Genomic DNA, 18,167 nt, shown 5'->3' on the forward strand with positions numbered 1-18,167 from the left:
GACCCCACCGCATCTCAGCCAGTAACCCCCCCAACCAGCGACTCAGGAGCACTACCTGGCGTCGTCTCCCCCCCATCACATCCAAGCCAACACTGGGGCGTGTGACCCCACTTCGCTCCTCTCCAGCCCCACTGCCACCCCATAGCCCCTCAGGGTCTCCTTGCTACCAACCCCTGCTCCCCAGCAACCCAAAGTTTCATTTAAATGAAGGCCAGCACATTCTTGTTTAAATCTCTGCAGCTCCAGCACTCACACTCCAAGAAGAAATTAGTGTTACCAAAGGGGACGGGTGTGGGAGTGCGGGTGGGAGAAGAGGACTGAGGGATATTATGTTTAGTACACATGGTGTGGGGGGTCACGGGGAGAACAGTGCAGCGCAGAGAAGGCACATAGTGGATCTGTGGCATCTTGCTGCACTGATGGACGGTGACTGCATTTGGGTGTGGTGGGGACTTGATAATATGGGTGAATGTAGTAACCACATTGTTTTTTCATGAGAAACATTCATAAGAGTGTGTATCAGTAATACCTTAATAAAAAATTAAAAAAAAAAAACCCTGCAGCTCCAGACTCGTTAACAAAGTGGAATGGCGGGGGTACAGAGCATTTTTCCAGCGATTTCCACTGGGGGCATGGAACAGCTCCAGAGAGGGCAGTGGTGATGCTGCACCCCCTCTAAGCAGGGTGCCAGTCTACACCACCAACCGACAGGGTGTCTTTGTGGCCGGCTCCCTCTGAAGTGTTCCTCCTGGCCAGCGCTGGCTCCTGCCACCTCTGGTGTCACCTTCACCCACCACGATCTCAACTAAGCCCTCCCTGACTCTCCACCCAGGAGGCAGCTGGTGATGAGTTTAAGTGAGATCCCGGAGTCGGGCAGGCCAATCAAACCCTGGCCCAGGCGCTCACCAGCTCTGGGACATGGTGCCCAATCTCCCATCTGAGGAATGGGGATGACACACAGGAAACTCCTCTGGATTTCTGGCAGAACGAAGGAACTGCTGCTCATAAAGCACTAGGAACAAGGCCTGACGCCAGGAAGCCTGTCTGCCCCTTCCCCAAGGGAGTGCACGCAGCCCTGCATGGCGGGAGCTGGTTGGTCACCTGTGGGGCACGTGAAATTCCCACACACCTCAGGCAAGTGGCCTGAGACCCCGTACCCTGGGCGCCCTGCAGGCAGCCCTTGCCCTAGGCTCTCCCTCAGCTTTGCCTTTAAGGGATTGTTCTTCCCAGGCTGTTAACCCTCTTTAACAGCTGGGATCGGTGACCATTTCTGTCACTTTGGGCCTGAACATACTTCCTTTAATAGGCTCTGTGGCAGAGGCAGGAGGAATGGTGGCCAAGCCATACAATGGGGTCCTGGGACATTTGTTTGTGACCTCCCGCTCCAAGGACTGCACCTATATGAAAGGGGGCAAGGGCTGCACACTCCAGGACCCCAATCAGGGGAACCAACAACCCCAGACCTGGGGCTACACCAGCCCTGACGTGTGACCCCTGCAGTGGTGACGGTCCTCAGTCAGCAGGGCCCCACAAAGCCCACTCCGCTAGAAGCTCACCTACCCAGGGGGCCCAAGGACCCATGCTCCCAACATGGGGGGGGCACCGCTAGGGACAAGGGGGCATGGAAGGATGCAGGATAGCACCACCCAGAGCAAAGACAGTGGCAGGGCACAGGACACTGGTGACCCGAGCTGCCTGCCAGCACCAGGCAGGGTCCCCACAGCTAAGTAAACACTAGGGAGCTGGCAGGCTCCTCACACCCACCTGGGAGTCTGGTCAGGAGTGCTCATTATCCCAAAGGCTCAAGGAGGTGGGACCACAGGCTGGGTAGGTTGAGCAGGGCAGGAGGCAGTGGCCAAGATCAGCCCAGTGGCCCCCGCACAGTTCCTCCTGCCCTCACGATTGAGTGACCCGAGCATTCCCACTGAAGGGTGGGAGGAGAGCCCTCTGCCGCGCCCAGCCCCAGCACCACGGCCCTGGGCTTCCCCTCAGTCCCAGTGTGCAGGGCAAGCCCAGGGAGCACCACCACACCCACCCTGCACCCAGCTCCTCAGCCACGTCTCCACCATCAATAATCCTTTTCCTGCTTCAAACTCCAAGATGTACCCTTTCCCTCAGCTCTCCAACATGAAAACTGCTGAGGCTTCGAGGCTCACTGCCCCGAGACCTTCCCCTCTTGCCCTCTGTTCATCTCTGACCAGCACACCTGCCATAGGCATCACACCCACCTGCCTGACAGAGGGGCCCTAGGCTGAGCAGGAACCCAGCCACCCCAAACCCTAAGGCACACACCCCCCAGCCCGCAGGAACCCAGCAAGGTGACACAGATAAAGCAAGCCTCACTTTTGAAACAAAACTCAGGAGACCTGGCAAGTCTCTGTGGAGTGTGCATTTATCCTGCTGGCATCTCCAGGGCCAAGGCCTCCGCCTGGGACCGAGCTCCCACTTGCTCCCCAGAGACCAGCTCCTTGAAGGCCCAGCCCTGACAGTGTTCTGTGGGGACTGGGTATCCTCTCCAGCCGTGGTCCTCGGTCACTGCCTGGACTCCTCCGCCTGCCACACCAGCTCTCCTGAGATGTAGGTGGCCCGCACGTTGAGGGAGTCATCGAGCACGACGAAGTCTGGGTCAGAGGTAGGTGGTGAGGAGGAGGCAGGAGTGGGGCCACTGCCACCCTACCCCCACCTGGAGGCCCGGACCGATTTGTGCAGGACACCTCAACCCATCACAGACTAACCGAGGCCCAGGAACCAAGACCCCTGGCAGTAGAGGACAAGGGACAAAGCTCCTAACAGCCCCTTGACTGGCCTCATCTTGGATACCAGAGGGCCTGGCCTGATGGGAAAAGGGGCCCAGGCTGAGGGGGGTGGCCAGGCAAGGCCAGCTGGTGTTGGTTAGATGCTACCTGCCTAGCAGGGCTCTGCCCCAGGACCCCAAGAACTGCATTCAGGCTGCCCAGCCGCCCACATTGTGCCCTGACCTGCATCGGCCCCAAAGTCCAGGGTGCCCTTGCGCTTCTCCAGCCCCAGCAGCTGGGCGGGGTGCAGGGACGCAGCCTCCAGAGCCGATTCCACACTGCAGCCTGCTCAGGGTACACAGCTGGGTGACCACCCCAACCCCCATCTCTGCTGGCAGCCCCTCCCTCCACCACCGCAAAGCTCCAGGTCTCAGGGACTGGGGGTGGGGGGCATCCCACGACTATGCAGCAGGTTGACAAGGTCCCTCCCTCCCCAATCTGAGGACACCACCAGGTACCCTCTTCTTATCCACTCACTCATCCCAGCACTGCAGGGACCCTCAGCTCACTGACAAAATGCTCTGGACCCAAATGGCCACAGGCCCACCCTCCTGGGCCCCGGAAGAGCACCCCGACAAGGAGCAGCCAGCTGGGCGCCCACGGGGCCGCCCTGGATTAGTGCTCTATCCTTGCTCCACCCCAAGAAATCAAAGGACAAAGCCATTCTCTCCACCGCCCTTCGCCCTGCAGGCCAGTCCACAATTTAGACAGCACATTGGACCCTGGCACCCCTCAGCTCCGGGGCACAGCTGAGAGCCCCAAAGGGCCTGGCCAACCACAGCCTCTGCCAGATACCCACTCCCCACCTCCCCAGAATGTGCCGACGCCATTGAGAGGGCCCTGCATGGCAGACCAAGGCCTGGAGCCCTGCTTAGACGCCCACCTCATTGCCCTGCACCTTGGCCTTCCAAGCCCGTGATCCCAGGGCCCTCCTGTGGCGGGGGTGCGGGGAAGAGCCTTTCTCTTGCTGAGGTCCCACTGCCTACCACCCTGGGCTCCAGCCATCAGCTTGATGCCCTCACCCCTGTGGGCAGGACTTGGTCTCTGCCCCCAGTGCACAGGTACATGTGCACAAGTGCACGCACGCCCCTGCCTCACTCACCTGTGGCCTGCAGGAAATGCCGCACACAGACGTCCATGGGGGCTATGCTGCCGCTCAGAGTCTTGGTGCCTTGGGAACAGAGAGGGCAGGTTCTGGGGGGGCCAGGGGTTGCCAGCATGCTGGAGGGGGCGGACAGCAGGCCGGCAGGAGACAACTAGGCTCTTGTAGTCCACCAGAGGAATAAAGGGGCTGTTCTCACATGGGAATAAGACGGGGCAGGGGGTCACTCACCAGCCACGTAGGCTGTCAGGCCATCTACTTCCACCTCCTGCTGCCCCAGCGTGTGACGGCCATTGCCCAAGCCCAGGGCAGGGACAGCATCGGTGACCAACACCAGCCCTGCAGGCGGTAAGGGACCTCAAGACCTATCCCACTGGGCCCTCCTACCTGCCCCACCCAACCTGGCCACTCACCCTGGGGATGGGCCCGGTGGGCGATGCGCAGGGCAGCGGGGTTAGTGTGCATGCCATCCGCAATCATCCCATAGAAGATGTGCCGGCCTGGGGGTAGCTGGTCGCTGGTCAGGAGCCCCACGATGCCCGGGTCACGGTGGTGGAACTGGGCAGGGGAGGCAGGTAGGCTGAGTGACGGCAGAGCCCCAGCGCCCGCCTGTCCACCCAGGAGCCAGGGCAGCACTCACAGGCAGCATGGCGTTGAAGAGGTGGGTGATGAAGGAGGCCCCACTCTGCACAGCTTCCTCTGCCGCCTGCAGGTCAGCCACTGAGTGCCCTGTGTGCGGACCTGGACTCAGACCCTGCACCCAGCCCGGCCACCCAGCAGCCGCCCAAGAGACGCGCAGCCCTCACCTAAGGAGACGCGGATGCCGAGGGCCGTCAGGGCCCGTATCACCTCATGGCTGCGGCCCAGCTCAGGGGCCAGCGTCACAATGCGCACGTTGTCCAGGGGCCCGTAGGTGGCCAGCACGTCGTGAAAGGCATTGGCCTCAAAGGAGCGCAGGTGGGCCTCGGGGTGAGCACCACGCTTCTCCCGGCTGATAAACGGGCCTTCCAGGTGCAGCCCTGGGAGGGGGGGAGCAGGTGGCTCCAGCAGGCCCTGCCCTGGTCTAGCTGCCCGCCCTCCCTCCCCTGCAGTTGGGCATCTGGAGGGGCAGGGGCTGCCAACAGGGCCCCAAGGAGCCTCCCGGGGCGGGGGCGGGGAAAGGGTCAGCCACTCACCGAGGACCCCTGCCCCATGGGGACCACCACTCTTCACAGGGATCTGAGGAAGGACCTGGGGGGAACCAGCCGTTAAAGCCCTGCTCCCATGGCCCAGTGCCCAGGGGTCACAGCCCAGCTGAGGTCAGAGGTCAGAGCCCTGCCCTCTCTGGCCTTCTCTCAGGTATTAGAAGACAGCTGAAGGCTCCCAACTGTGGTCAGGGAAATCAGAGTACTCAGAGCCATCAGAACAAAGGATTCAGGAGCATCAAGAAAGGACAGGCCCCTGCGGATGCAAGACTGGCCTGTCTGCAAGGGCCAGGTGAGGAGCGCTGCCAGGAGAGGGTCAGCACATGGGCCTAGAGGCTGACCTCACTGTCCTGGCCCTCAAGGTGGCCTCGGGCCAGGCAGCAGCTAGGACACAGCGGGGTATGCCTTGCAGGGTCTGGCCCCAGACAGGGTGATAGGCCTGGCCTCCCTGAGCTGCAGGGCCAGAGGCAGGAGGAGGGCATGCGCCCAGGCACAGTGAGGAGGGGCGGCAGGCGGTGTCCCAGCCCACACCTCCCTATGTGGGGAAGGGCGCAGAATGGGTTGGAGGGAGGACACAGCAGAGGCCCTGGGTGAGCCCGGTGGACCAGTGTCCACTCTGCTGGAACACCCCCATTCCAAATAGAATAAAGGGGTTTTTAAGAGGCTTAAACCTAGTGTGACAAGGACAACAGAAGTGCAGGACTTGGAGCTCCTGACAAGCAGACGATGGGAGGCACATGCGGTGGGGGCAGCAAGGACAGGCACCCCACCAGCTCAGGCCTTGGCAGCAGCTGATGCCTTGAGAAGCCGGAGGACAGGAAGAAGCCTCATGAAAGAGGAGAAGGGTCCAGAGTGTGCCCCAGCAAGTGCCTGGAGAAGCCAAAGGCCAGAGGCACAGCAGTAACCTGAGAAGTCAGGGGGAAGCTTACGTTCGTGACGCGCGCAGCATGTTGACATGAAGCCTATTCCCTCTGACCAGCCCAAGAGAAAGAATCAGGAACTTTGACCTAAGGGTTCCCCCTGGAGTCCCCCAGGCTCAGTGCTCCCAGCAGCCAGAAACAGCTTGTTCTCAAGCAAAGCCAAAGAGCAAGGCTCAGCAGCAGCCCCAGAAAGCCTAAGAGGAGACACACAGCAAACAGCAAGCCGCGGGGAAGCAGAGACCCGAGGAAACAAGGAGAGGCCTTGCACTGTGAAACAAGAACAGGATGTTAGAAAAAGGAATATGTGGAGGGCGGGGAGCAAGCTGTTCCAAATTGAAAAAATGCAAGGCCCTGAAATAAAAAAATAAGGGAAGAATGGGAAGGTGAAAACTGAGGAAATGCACAGTAGGGCGAAAAGAGAGAAATAGAGAGGCCATCCATGAGACCTGACACTAGAAAGACAACTTCCAAACACAGACAACAGGAAAACAAGGAAGAAAATCACTAAGAAACCATTCAAGAAAAGCAAACAAAACCAAAAGCTAAACTTTCAGACTGACAGGGCTGCCAACAGCCAGCACAATGGATGAACTTTCCCCATCCCCACATGGGTCACTGAGACTTCAGAACCCAGGGACAAAGGGAAGACCCCAGAAGCTTCCAGAGGGAAGAAATATGTCCCACACAAGTGATTGGGGCTCAGATGGCTTCCAACCTCTCACCAGCAATGCTGGGCATTCAGACAACCCAGCAATGCCTTTAGAATTCTAGAAGAAAATGACCTAACCTGGGATTCTAACCCAGCCAAGCCACCAATCAAGAGAATAAGGACATTTTCAGACCTTCAAGATAGCAAGAACTGTACTTCCCTTTCGGTGACCCCTTTCTCCAGAAGCTCCTGGAGAATGTACTAAGTGCTCCACCAAAACAAAGGCAGAAGTCAGCAAAGACAACACAGGTTACTGGACGGGGATTCTGCAGCAAGAGGCCAGAGGCCCCCAGGTGAGGGGAAGGAGCTCCCGGGAAAGCCTGGCCCCAGTGACAGCAGTGCTGGGACAGCAGGTCCCAAAGGCCTCCCTAGGAACACCAAACTGATGGGACACTCTCAATGTCCCAAGAGAAGGCAGAGATAACGTGCAGAAAGCCCAGAGTTTGGTCAAAAAAACAAAGCCAACAAAGAGCTCAAAGGAAAACAGAGCTGACACATAAGAAAAGTGATCGAACTGTGTCCCCTTCACCCAGTCCTGATGACTGCCTACCAAAATCCCAGGAGACCAGGGATGGGGGTGTGCTGCAAGCACACGAGAGCGAGAGTGAGAGTTCCCTGGCAGGAAGCAAGTATGTACGTACACTGCTCTAAACGGAGAAGTCGATTAGGAACACCAGGATGTTCCTTAGACATAATGAGGGCAAATTCCAAGAGTCAGCAGACCTGAAAATGATTATCTCTGGGTGGGAACACGTAGAGAGGCAAAGGGCTGCGGTTTCCCTGACAAGCCGCGCAATACGTGTAAGTTCACTGACGGTGAAAAACAGAGATGATGGCTGAGGTTTCTGGAATAGAGTTTTAAAATAGGAAGCTAGAGAACAGCAAGAACAGAGAAGAGAATAAAGGGCTGTCAGGAGGTGGAAGAAATGAGGTCCATCCCAGGCAGGAAAGCAGCAGGAAACGGCAAAGTGCAAAGGGCACGTGGGGCCAGAGGTGGCACCTGGCTGCCACCCTGAGCAGGTGCCCAATCTTGGCTCAGCAGACCATGGACCTGAGAGGCAAAGAACACCACTATCAGATCTGCCTCCTGGGAGGGTGGAAAAGGGCAAGGCTGGAGGAGACTCCAAAAAAAGAGCAGGTGATTTCAACGGAGCACAACAAGGCGACAAAGGGCCTGGGTAACTAATAAAGGAGCAATCAAGTTCTGTCCCACGAACAAGCTCTGGAGGAAGGTGGGGCAGATGCAGGTTGGCTGAAGCAGCAGACAGCAGGCAAAGACTTTTCAGGCTGAGGGCCTGGGGGTAGGAGCAGGAGCTGGCCAGAACGTCTGGAACGTGCCTGGAACAGAGCAGAGAGGGAGGGAATACTCAAGAGGACAGTGTTCGGTGGGGCGGAGGGGGGATGGGGAGGGACGTGCCGAAGCTCGTTACCTGGGGAAGGCCAGAGCAGTTGGGAGACTAGGGTAACAGTCACCAAGCCTCAATGGCGAGGACTGGGAAGGCGGAGGACAGAGATCAGAGGGCAAGAGACTGGGTGTGTTGCAGACTCTGGGCAGGGAAAACCATGGACTAATGAACAGGAGAGAAAACAGAGAATCAGGCACCAGTGTGCAGCAGGAAGGTGAGCCTGGATTTTAACATCTGCTGCTGTGATGGGATAGCCAGGGCAAGTGTCCAGAAAACTGTTCAGAGCTGACATTTACCAAGAGCTTACCATGTATGACACACAGTGCTTGAACACACAACACCCTGAGAAATGGATACCGTCGTCATTGTCACTTCGGGCTTGAAGACACTGATGCTCAGAAAGCAGTAAGGACCATCCTGAGTCTCCTAGGTGACAGTCAGTCAGGAGGCCAGCACCAAACTCAGAACCTCGGGACCCAACCTTCCACAGCTCCTGGCTCTGACTCTGCATCCACATGCCCAGGAGGGGCCCCAGGCAATGCAGCCGAGATCCTGGAATGGATCCTGTACTGCGGGGGAAGGAGGGGATGACAGAACCGGGACAAAGGTGGTAGGTCAAAGGATGCTGTTAGCTCCCTAAACTCAGCAATCCTACTAGCTGCACAGGAGAAAAATCCACTTTTAAGTCAGTTGAACGCTAAGCAGTAAAGAAACATGATGTATGCAACCTACTCTCAGACAGTTCTGGAGAAAAGAACACACATACAGACACAAGAAAATGGTACGAAGATGCAGTGTAGAGTAAAACTGGAGAACCTACGCAAAAAGTAGACAAATTTAAAGTATAAGTGCACCATAGATAACTCAATCCTCAGACTCACAGGTAGGAAGGGAAGTGGAATGGGTGTGGGTGCAGGTGAAGCAGCAGAGGGCGGCCTGGGGTAGTCAATGGAGTTTCCTTCTGGAAAGCATGTTCACCGCGTCACAGCACAGACAGTTTAGGATGAGCCTGAGGAGCCACTACAGATGTGGCTATCTGTCCCCAGAGACCAGTTTCTGGAGCCTCGAGGCGGGCAGAGTGCAGGGTGACGCAGTTGTGTGGCTGCCAAGGTGCTGAGGCAGCAAGTGCGGAGGCCTACGGGAACAGCTATACCCATCACAACCTAACGGCAGAGCGTCTGGGGGGACCAGGCAGAGGGACACATGAATGAGAAAGCCCGGGGGCAGGGCTCCAGGCCCAGGTGGAAGGGGGCCAGTAGGTGAGCCAGATGCAACTGTCAAGGGATAAGGAAATACTTGAAACTTATGAGGCTGCTTGCCTCTGGGATCCCCTTCGCTGAAGGCCGGGAGCCTGGCCTCACCTTGTGATAAACCTCCGGTGGTGACGTGACCAAGGTGGGACAGAAGGAAGTGACTCCGTGGGACAATAACCTCCGAGCCACCAGGTCAACCCCTGAACCCATGTCCTCCGTGGCTTGAGAGAAGTCAACCCCAAATCCACCTAAGGCCACAAAAAAGAGGAGGTCGCACGATGCTCAGAGCTCTTCCCCTGCATCCCCAGCCCCAAGGCCACACCGTTGATCTGCACGTCAATGAAGCCGGGAGCCAGGATGCAGCCTCCGCAGTCCCGCTGCTCGTCGGCCACGCGCCGCTCTTCAAAGAACAGCTTCTCCGGGTCCAGAATTCGGCCCTCGCGCACCCACAGGTCCTCGCTGCGGACAGGGCCGGGCAGGGGCTCGGACCGCCGGCTTCACGTCCCCCACACCCCCGTCTGCACCCCACCCGCGCAGCGCCCCGCACCTAACCTGAGCAGCGTCCGGCCCCGCAGGATGCGGCAGTTGGTGAACTGGAGCACCGGCGCCCGCACAGCGCCCTGGCCGCCGCGCATCTTGAGCCACCCGGTCCAACTGAGAGGGCGGCTCGGAGAGTCCCGCGCCGATTCCGGCCCGCCCACGTGACCCCCAGCTGACGCCGGCGCCCGCGTGATCAGGCACCCACGTGACCGGCGCACCCGCAGCCCCGCCCCCAGAGTCCACACAGGCGGGCCGCGCACGGGAGTCCAGTAACATCCGAGAGCTTTATTGGACACGGCTCGGCGCCAGGCCTGGCAAAGCACTGTACTGCCCCGCAGCCGGGGCCAGAGGAGGGCGGGGCCCACCATGGTCTGAGCACACGGTACCCCACAACGCAACACTCTACCTAAGGTTACTATATGGTTGGGAGATGGAGACTGCTCCAGACTGATGAACAGGTCAAATCTTTATAAATAATAAACATCCAGTGAAGAGAAAAAGGACAACTCTAATTCATCCTTGCACACAGAGCACTCTAGGGCAGATGGGTGGGGTGGCCAGAGGCCTGCATCCTCACTGGTTCGGGGCCTGGATGGGTGATGAGGGGGCCCAGATGTCCACTGCACGGGGCGGGCGGGGGCAAGGCGGGGGGCAACAGACCAGGGGCACTAGGACACTGCGCATTTACAAGACCAGCTACTGGGGTCAGCTGCCCCGTGAGTGTGTGTCAGGCTGTTCATTCTGGAATGAGGAGGGGATGGTCTTTACATCGTATTATGTGGCCGGCGGACTTGGAGAAGGGCTACTTTGTGGAGAGGATGAGGGCGACAATGAGACCGTACAGGCCCAGCACCTCAGCGAAGATGAGGATCAGGATCATGCCCACGAATAGCCGGGGCTGCTGGGCAGTGCCCCGCACACCGGCATCCCCCACAATGCCAATGGCAAAGCCGGCTGCCAGCCCGCTCAGGCCCACACTCAGGCCAGCGCCCAGCTGGAGGAAACTCCTAGGGTAGAGAGGACACAAGGTATTAGCTACCCCCTGGGAGAGCCCCACACCCCAGCCCTCCCCAGTTCAGTGCAGTGGCCTGGTCCTGAGCCAGGTATGGGGAAAAGACCCCTACTCACTTGTAGAGGCTGATGCCATCATTCAGGGAGTTGGCGATGAGGACTGCCACCACCAGGCCATAGATGGCGATGATGCCAGCCATGACCACTGGGATGATGGACTTCATGATCAGCTCTGGCCGCATGACGGACATGGCCGCGATGCCGGTGCCGCTCTTGGCAGTACCATAGGCAGCACCCAAGGCTGGGGGAGGGAGGGAAGGCAAAGTCAACCCAGAGTACCTGCCCCAGGACCCTGGGGTCGCTCTGACACAGTTGAGGGCTGCTCCAGGTTATCAAGGGAGAGATGACAGTGGCACCCAGCCAGAGACAGGTGATGGCCCTCATGAGGAATGGCCACAGATGGGCACCTGAGAAACCTGGGGAGCCATTTTTCTTCTACCAGCAGCCCTTCTGGCCGGCGTATCTGGCTCCTGCTCTGCTGGGAAACGCCAACCTGTGCTCCCCAGCACTCCATATGGTGCTGCAGACTCCACACTCCCAGGCAGCTTTAGTAATAGCAGCCCAGAAGCTGAGGCAGAGGTGCGGCTAGTCCAGCAGCCCAGTCACACAGGAAACAGGCAGCTGGGTCCCTGAAGCCTTCCTTGCTGGAGACTCTGGACACCTTTAACCCACCAGGAATCCCCAGGTCCTCAGGTCAGGAAAGGGCTGGAAAAGCTCCGCTAGAGGTGACTGCTACATCCCACTACCTCAAATGCTGGGCAGGCCAGTCAGCCCTTCTGCCCTGAGGCCATACCAGGAGCAACACGTTGAAGAGTCCCCACTGCACACAAGCTCTGACCAGTGTCAGGGAAGCCGACCTGGCAGGTCCTGTGGCCTCAGGCCAGTTTCCCTGACTCCCCCCCCCTACCCCAAACTTCCCACCCCTGGGACTCACTGCTGGGAGGGCTTGCGTCTGTTTCAGCTGGCTGGATGCACTGTCAGCTACACAGCAGGCCTGGACCTTGAGTTTGGGGAGGATCCCCTAACAGCCAGAGGATGAGCTGGGTGAGCTAAGGACAGGGCATTCCACAGGGCACTACAGGCCTCAGAACGATCACCCAGTCAGCCACTAGGCCTCACTCGGCAGACATCCTAGAACTGCCCCTGTGCACACAGGGGCCTTGAGTTCACAGAAGCCTGGCTTCTGCTGGGGGCCTACAGTGAGGGGGGTGGAGGGGAAGTGCTCCAACACATCCCTCCTCCCTTTTCCTAGGGTGTGCTGCATTCCTCAAAGTTCTTTCCAGGCCTCTATCCTTTTGCACAGACCAAAGAGCCACCAGGGGGCCCAGGGAGATCTGACTCCTGCCACTTGCCCTCCAGGGTCCTGCTGCTCTGCCTTAACAGAGGACAACAGGATCAGAGGTGGAAAGACCAAGACAATCCCAGCCATTCCTCTGCATGTTGTGTTCGCCTATTTGGGCCAGAAAAAATGCCTGTGTTGTACTCACTGCCTGGCAGGCATGAGGTCAGTGTGGCTCTGCCTTCTCAGGGCTCTGAGCCTGATGAGACCAGGAGGGTGAGGGAAGCCTGGGGAAGGGCTCTAGAACGGATGACATCTGAGTGCAGGAGGGATGGTGAGCAGGGAAAGGGTTCCAGACAGCGTGAACACAGATGCCAACCATAATGGGTCTAGACTGTGAACTGGAGGGAGGAAGGCAGCAGAGGGCCCTGCACTGCCTCCCGACCTGGTCCCACAGGCACTCCAACACTGCCCTGCCTAGACATTCAGCGCCTTCAGCCTGGGGCTCACAGCCAATCTTCACAAAGCTTTTTTGGCAACTCTCCTGATTGCAGTGCATTTTTGGGGTTCCTACTGCAGGCCCAGCACCACAACTCGTTATTCAAGGGGAAGGACAAAGGCTACTGTGTGGCCCTGTGAGGAAGACTGACAACAGGAACCTCAGCATACCAGGTCACAGAACCCTGCCACAGACCCAAAGTCAGCTGGGCCCGTGTCTATAGAGGTGGGAGATCACATGACTGGGGCAGCGACACAGAAGGAAGAGAGAGAAGAAACAGGGCTGACCACCAGGAGGGAAACAAGCAGCATGGCTTGTGCAGCAGCAGGAGTCTGGGAAGGCCTGGGACACCACCTCTGGGGGCCAGGACTGATGAGGCTTCGGATAGAGCAGGGGACAGGAAGCAGTTCCCGTAATATAGACCAAAGCAGAGAGGAAGTCACAGGAAACACAGAAAAGGAGAAACTGACGGCTTCATGGGAGACATGATGAAGAAATAATCGACAGAACTTCTGTCATAAGAAAGAAGGGGAAGCTGCAATAGGGATTTGGGAGGCCTGAGAGTGAGTGGGCCTCATTCTGTTGCTAAGACCAATCAGCAAGTGCTAGGCAATCAAGTCCAGAAGTTGGGGACAGAGCTTGGTCAGCAAGGGAGCAACACCCACGGCCTGAGAACTGAGGACCTAGTTGAGATAGGCAAGAGGGGTAAAACCAAGCCTTTGAGAAATGCATGTTTAGAAAGAGATATTAAGTTGGAAACTGACCCAATTGTTCAAGTAAAAAGTTGGCTACTGCATGGCCACATTAAGCCCCGTGTGGGGTGGTGAGCTGCCTTCAGACCAAGAGGAGTGGGAAGCCCCATTCCCTAGGAGCCTGGAGCAAACAAAAATGCCCTGGATCAGTGATGCCCTGATTATTAACTTTCAGAGACCGGCCTGCCGGCCAGGCATCTAAAAATACAAAGTTCTAGAAGCAGTGGAAGATGAACCTGGTGATCAGATGGAGGCCAGGAGCTGGGCACAGAAAAAGCACTCCGGGGGCAAATTCAGCTTCAGAAACAAGTAGTGGCAGCAAGAATTTAAGCTCCATGTGGGTGGAGAACTTTTGTTCACTGACATACCCCTGTGCCTGGCACATACTCAGAGCTCCAGTAAGATCTTATGAATGAATGAACGAATGAATGACAGCCATAAGCTGCAACCCCCATGTGGCCAAACTAGCATCCCTGGAGACATTCTGGAGGCAAAGGGCAGAAAAGGCCAGGTGGAGCTGGTGGAGCTGGTAGAGCAGTCTGTTGGGAGATGCTGGAGGGAGCCCAGAAGATGTGAAAAGAGCAAGCCTTGGTGAGAGGGAAGGGGAAGTCCAGCCCACTTCTCCCACAAGTGCCCCTCACTCCCACGTGATGGGAAGGGTAGGGCTCACTCAACAGCTCATGACTGGCAGGCAGGCCCACATAGAGGGAGGCCCCCACAATAGCAGAACCCCAATCCCCTACCTCCACTAGTGTTTACAGCCAGCAGAGACTGTTTGGAGTTCAAACCTGTCACATTCCTGCACAGGGAGCCTCCCCAGTCCACCAGGTAGGGTGGGGCAGGGCGGGTCATCAAAGTGAGAAACCAGACCTATGGAGGAGGCCTAGATGAGACCAGGCCAGACCAGTCCACGGGGGCTGCAGCTGGGCCAGGGCTCACCACCCTGCGGCCCACATTCCTGGGCCTAGCCCAACCACCCATCTCCCAGGTGGACCAATTTTCACTAAGTTTGACACCCCAGAACTGTCAAGACCCAACTTCAAAACCCGGGTGCCATTAAGAACCCTGGAAGGCCCCTTCTCCATGCCCAGGGCAGCCCCTCCTGATTCCAGGCCTCAGGCAAGAGGAGGAAGGTTGATCAGTTGGTCATTCATTTATTCATTCATTGGGGGTCTGACCTGGGAGACTAAAGACGAAGACCCAAACCCCTCAATGCTGACACTCCATGATACCCTCTCACCAGCCCCGAGGCAAGTGTCTAAACACAGCGCTGATGCTGGCCAGCCTCCCATCCACCCATCGTTTGCCCTCCGCCTGTCCGACCCCAGTTCCACATACTCCCACCACTGGATCCCTGACAGCTCTCAGGAGCAACCCGTCAGTCCAGCTTTCCCAATCAACCCATACGGCCCACAGGGATACTGGGAAACAATGACAAGCCCTAACCGGAAGCACCTGCCTCTCGGTATGGACCACCTGACGCCTGCCGGGGGACCAGACCGCCACAAGGGCGAGGGCTTTGCAGGGAGCGCCGGGGTCCGATTCCCCCGCCCCCGCGGTCCACAGACAGCGCCCGCCCCGCGTCCGGGGAGCTTTCCGAGGTGTGATGTCACACCTGCCCGCAGGATGGGGGGGCGGGTGCGGAGCAGGCGCAGGACCGCGCGCCCCCACCCCAGCCTCCCTCCTGCCTCTCCTGGGTCTAAGATGGCAGCGGCCGCACCACCCCACCCCCGCACCAATACGGACCAGGGGCTGGGGGCCCGGCCCACAATCCCCGGGAGACCGACGGAACCCGCACCCCGGCCCGGCCCGCTTGCCCTGCGCTCCAGACACTCGACGGCCCCCGCCCGCAGTCAAGTGAGGCCCGGGACATCCCCCCCAACAGCTTGCAATTACGTCAGACTGACGTCAGACAGCGAACCCCCGCGAGCTGCGGGCAGTAGCCCCGCGCGCCCCGGCGCCCCCCGCCTCCCGGGTCCCTCCTGCCGGGGCGCTCACCGCTGAAGACCATGGCGGCCGAGGCGCCCATGACCGCGAAAAAGGAGGCGTACTCGGGGCCGCCCTTGGTCTCGGACATGTCTGCGGGTCGGGAAGGGGCGAGCTCAGCGGACCGAGGCGGGGGAGAGGACGAGCCGGGCGCCTGGCGACGGGAGGATAGGAAGCAGTCAGGCGCTGCCAAAGCGAAGAGCCCGGCAGCCGTTGCGCTCTAAATACCAGCACCGCAGAGCAAAATGGCGGCCTCGGTCGCATCACATGACCCTGGCCCCGCCCCTGCGGGCCGTACCACTTTGCTCCGGCGGGGGAGCACCACTGCCCTGGGACTCCCTAGCCGCCGGCTGACAGCTCCCGCCCTGTGCCATCGACCCACCGGCACGGACTCCGGCTCTCCGCCCGCTCAGCCCCCAAAGGTGCGCCGCGGAGCGCTGCCGGCCTCTCGAATCCTGCGGCGTTGGGCCCGCCCGAACCCCTGGGCGGGGCGGAGCAGTGGCGTTCATATTAGCATAAGGGGCGGGCACTGTGTGCCCCGCCTCCTCTGCGGCTGCGCGGCGGCGCCGGGTATTGGGTTCCCAACGCTGCTTTCCTTTGCGTTCGCTGCGTGGAACCGGCCCGCTGTGTTCTCACGGCCTTGCCCACAGGGACCCAGGACAATGGGCTCCCCGGAACGTCCTCATACCCCTTGGAATGCTCTGAGGGTCGGAGCAGACTGAACCCAAATCCCGAGTCGCGAGTGCCAGCCTTTTCTGCTCTGGCCTTCAGGAGAGCCCCCACCCCACCTGTGAAGTCTGGCCTCTACCCGCAGCCCTCCTGTGCCCCTGGGTCGTCACATCAAGACCCAGTCCCCAGGTCCAGACCCACTAACTCCCGACCCAGCAATCGGTGACTTTTCCCTTGTCTTCCGGGGAAAAGGAGCCCCCTCCACCTTGCATCAGGCACCCAGACTGCATTTGGGGGGTGTCTCTGACTCTCAAGATGTAGGCATGACTGGTTTGAAGCCCTGACAGTGTTGCGACCGGCCGAGGCTTCTCTGGATTTCTGCACATCCTGGAGCCCCTCCCTTCCTGTCTGTCCCACACAAAGCCATCACCTGCAGGGCCACCTGTATTTCTGGGGCAGCAGTGTTCTCTCTCGCCCAGCAGGCAACCTGCCCTGCTGATCCATGGGGCTATACCGTCACCAGCCGCCTTATCTCTACCCACAGGCTCTGGTTCCCTTTGCCTTTGTCCCCTCCCTTTCAGGAGGAGCCTTAGGTGGCTGCCACCTGTCCTGGGTCTCCCTGGAGCCCCAAGCCCTGGCTCTGGCATTAAAGCACTCTCCCTGAGTGTCCTGGGTGCAGCCTTCTGCATGTGGGCGGTGGAGTTACCCCTGGCCTGGCCATCCCCTCCTCAACTTCCTTGGTGAGCCCAGGGCAGCCGCTCTCCAAACTTTCAGCCCACAGAAGTGTCAGGTCTGTCCTGTTTCAAGAGATGAGGCTGCCATACAGTACAGCCCGCTCCACCTCCCTCTGCCACCCTCTTCCCTGCCCCAGTCTCTGACTTTGGAAAGAGGAATATTTGATTCGTGTCTCCACCTGCCCTCCCTACCTCCCCAGCTCCTCTCCCTGGCCAGGGTCACTGGTGACAGCCATTTCTCTAAGCCAAGGGACATTTTCCAGGCTGAGTGGGTCTCTCTGCTACACAGCCCGCTGCCCTCATCTCTACACCCTTTCCTCTCTGTCCAGCTCACCACCTGCAGCCCTGATGCCTCATTCCTTCCTGAGTCACAAGGAGTAAGGACAGGCCATGCTCTGCAGCCTCAGCTTCACTGCAAGTCCCAGGTTGGGGTTCCCGGGGCTCCCACGACCCCACCCTACCACTGGGCCATCACACCTTTGCAGCCCTGAAGGCCCTCCAGGCCAGCACACGCCTGAGTGCCTGCCGCCAGCCCAGCTGCTGTAACTCCAGGCATTTTGGGGCTAGGGCCAGGGGAGCCCAGGCCAGGGAGCTGGCACTGGTGGGGGTGGGGCTCAGGCCCCAGGGCCCGGGGAGGCTGCATGCAGAGGAGGATTCAGACCAAGGAAAGGAGGCGCCGGGCGGTCCACCACCAGAAACACCGCAGCTTTCTGCACAGTGGTGGGCAAAGGCCACATCTCCCCAGTATGGTGGAAACCCCAAGACTGGGGGAGACAGCTCCATGCTCAGGTTCAGGGGGCCAGTCAGCTTCACGCACTGTCTCATTTTCAGCCCCAGGTCCGATGTGAGAGGTTTTGCTGGATCTGCGATGGGACCGCCACACCTCAAACCAGCCTGTCTCAAGCTGAGCCCTTCCGACCCCCACCCCTCCCACTTCTGAGCAACTATTTCCATTTCCATTTCGGGCGTCAGGCACGGCCACTGCGGGTTCCTCATTACTCACCCGGCTTCCGAGCCCACCAGCTGCCATGCTGCCCCCGGGCAGGCCTTCCTTTCTGGTCTGGGCCTTCCCACAGCCTCTAAGCTGGTCGGCCTGCTCAGTCTTGCTCCCCCAACCCAGTCTTCACCTTGAAGTCTCAGCATCTTTCTGACGAGCGTCTGACCAGTTGCTCCCCTCCTGGACTCCCTCTGCGTCCCCCCATCACAGGCTGTGTTACAGGTCAGGTTTTTTTCTTAGTTCTTGTCCCTGCCACAAAAAAGAACTGAAA

General features: G+C 59.1%; 2 protein-coding genes across 3 annotated transcripts; both read right to left on the reverse strand.

Moving 5' to 3' along the window:
- Positions 1-2,374: 2,374 nt before the first annotated feature.
- Positions 2,375-10,081, reverse strand: AMDHD2 (amidohydrolase domain containing 2). The gene is made up of 11 exons (XM_017664818.3): positions 9,922-10,081; positions 9,692-9,828; positions 9,478-9,617; positions 5,073-5,127; positions 4,704-4,916; positions 4,538-4,626; positions 4,311-4,455; positions 4,129-4,236; positions 3,898-3,966; positions 2,979-3,080; positions 2,375-2,621 (listed from the first exon to the last, which is right to left on the reverse strand). Exons 1-11 carry the CDS (start codon positions 10,002-10,004, stop codon positions 2,533-2,535), a joined length of 1,230 nt encoding a protein of 409 aa, XP_017520307.2. The 5' UTR covers positions 10,005-10,081; the 3' UTR covers positions 2,375-2,532.
- Positions 10,082-10,174: 93 nt separating this feature from the next.
- On the reverse strand, positions 10,175-16,020 carry ATP6V0C (ATPase H+ transporting V0 subunit c). Of its 2 annotated transcripts, none has more exons than XM_073214660.1 (3): positions 15,879-16,020; positions 11,038-11,221; positions 10,175-10,916 (listed from the first exon to the last, which is right to left on the reverse strand). In XM_073214660.1, exons 1-3 carry the CDS (start codon positions 16,003-16,005, stop codon positions 10,712-10,714), a joined length of 516 nt encoding a protein of 171 aa, XP_073070761.1. In that variant the 5' UTR covers positions 16,006-16,020; the 3' UTR covers positions 10,175-10,711. The 2 variants fall into 2 exon arrangements, with proteins under 2 accessions (XP_073070761.1, XP_017520308.1); XM_017664819.3 differs by lacking the exon at positions 15,879-16,020 and adding an exon at positions 15,509-15,750.
- Between the last annotated feature and the right edge of the window lie 2,147 nt (positions 16,021-18,167).

Source organism: Manis javanica, chromosome 10 (assembly GCF_040802235.1).
Source record: "Manis javanica isolate MJ-LG chromosome 10, MJ_LKY, whole genome shotgun sequence".
Classification (NCBI taxonomy): Eukaryota; Metazoa; Chordata; class Mammalia; order Pholidota; family Manidae; genus Manis; species Manis javanica.

Bases quoted from the DNA above. Each gene is read 5' to 3' on its own strand.
- ATP6V0C (XM_073214660.1), bottom strand. From the start codon at position 16,005: ATGAACGCCACTGCTCCGCCCCGCCCAGGGGTTCGGGCGGGCCCAACG. The intron at 11,222-15,878 runs GTGGGTCGATGG...TCCCTCCCCCAG, and splicing joins GAGAGCCGGAGTCCGTGCCG to CCTTGGGTGCTGCCTATGGT. The intron at 10,917-11,037 runs GTGAGTAGGGGT...TCTCTACCCTAG, and splicing joins GATGGCATCAGCCTCTACAA to GAGTTTCCTCCAGCTGGGCG.
- AMDHD2 (XM_017664818.3), bottom strand. From the start codon at position 10,004: ATGCGCGGCGGCCAGGGCGCTGTGCGGGCGCCGGTGCTCCAGTTCACC. The intron at 4,917-5,072 runs GTGAGTGGCTGA...CCCCCCTCCCAG, and splicing joins CCATGGGGCAGGGGTCCTCG to GGCTGCACCTGGAAGGCCCG. The intron at 4,456-4,537 runs GTGAGTGCTGCC...TCCCCTGCCCAG, and splicing joins TCTTCAACGCCATGCTGCCT to TTCCACCACCGTGACCCGGG.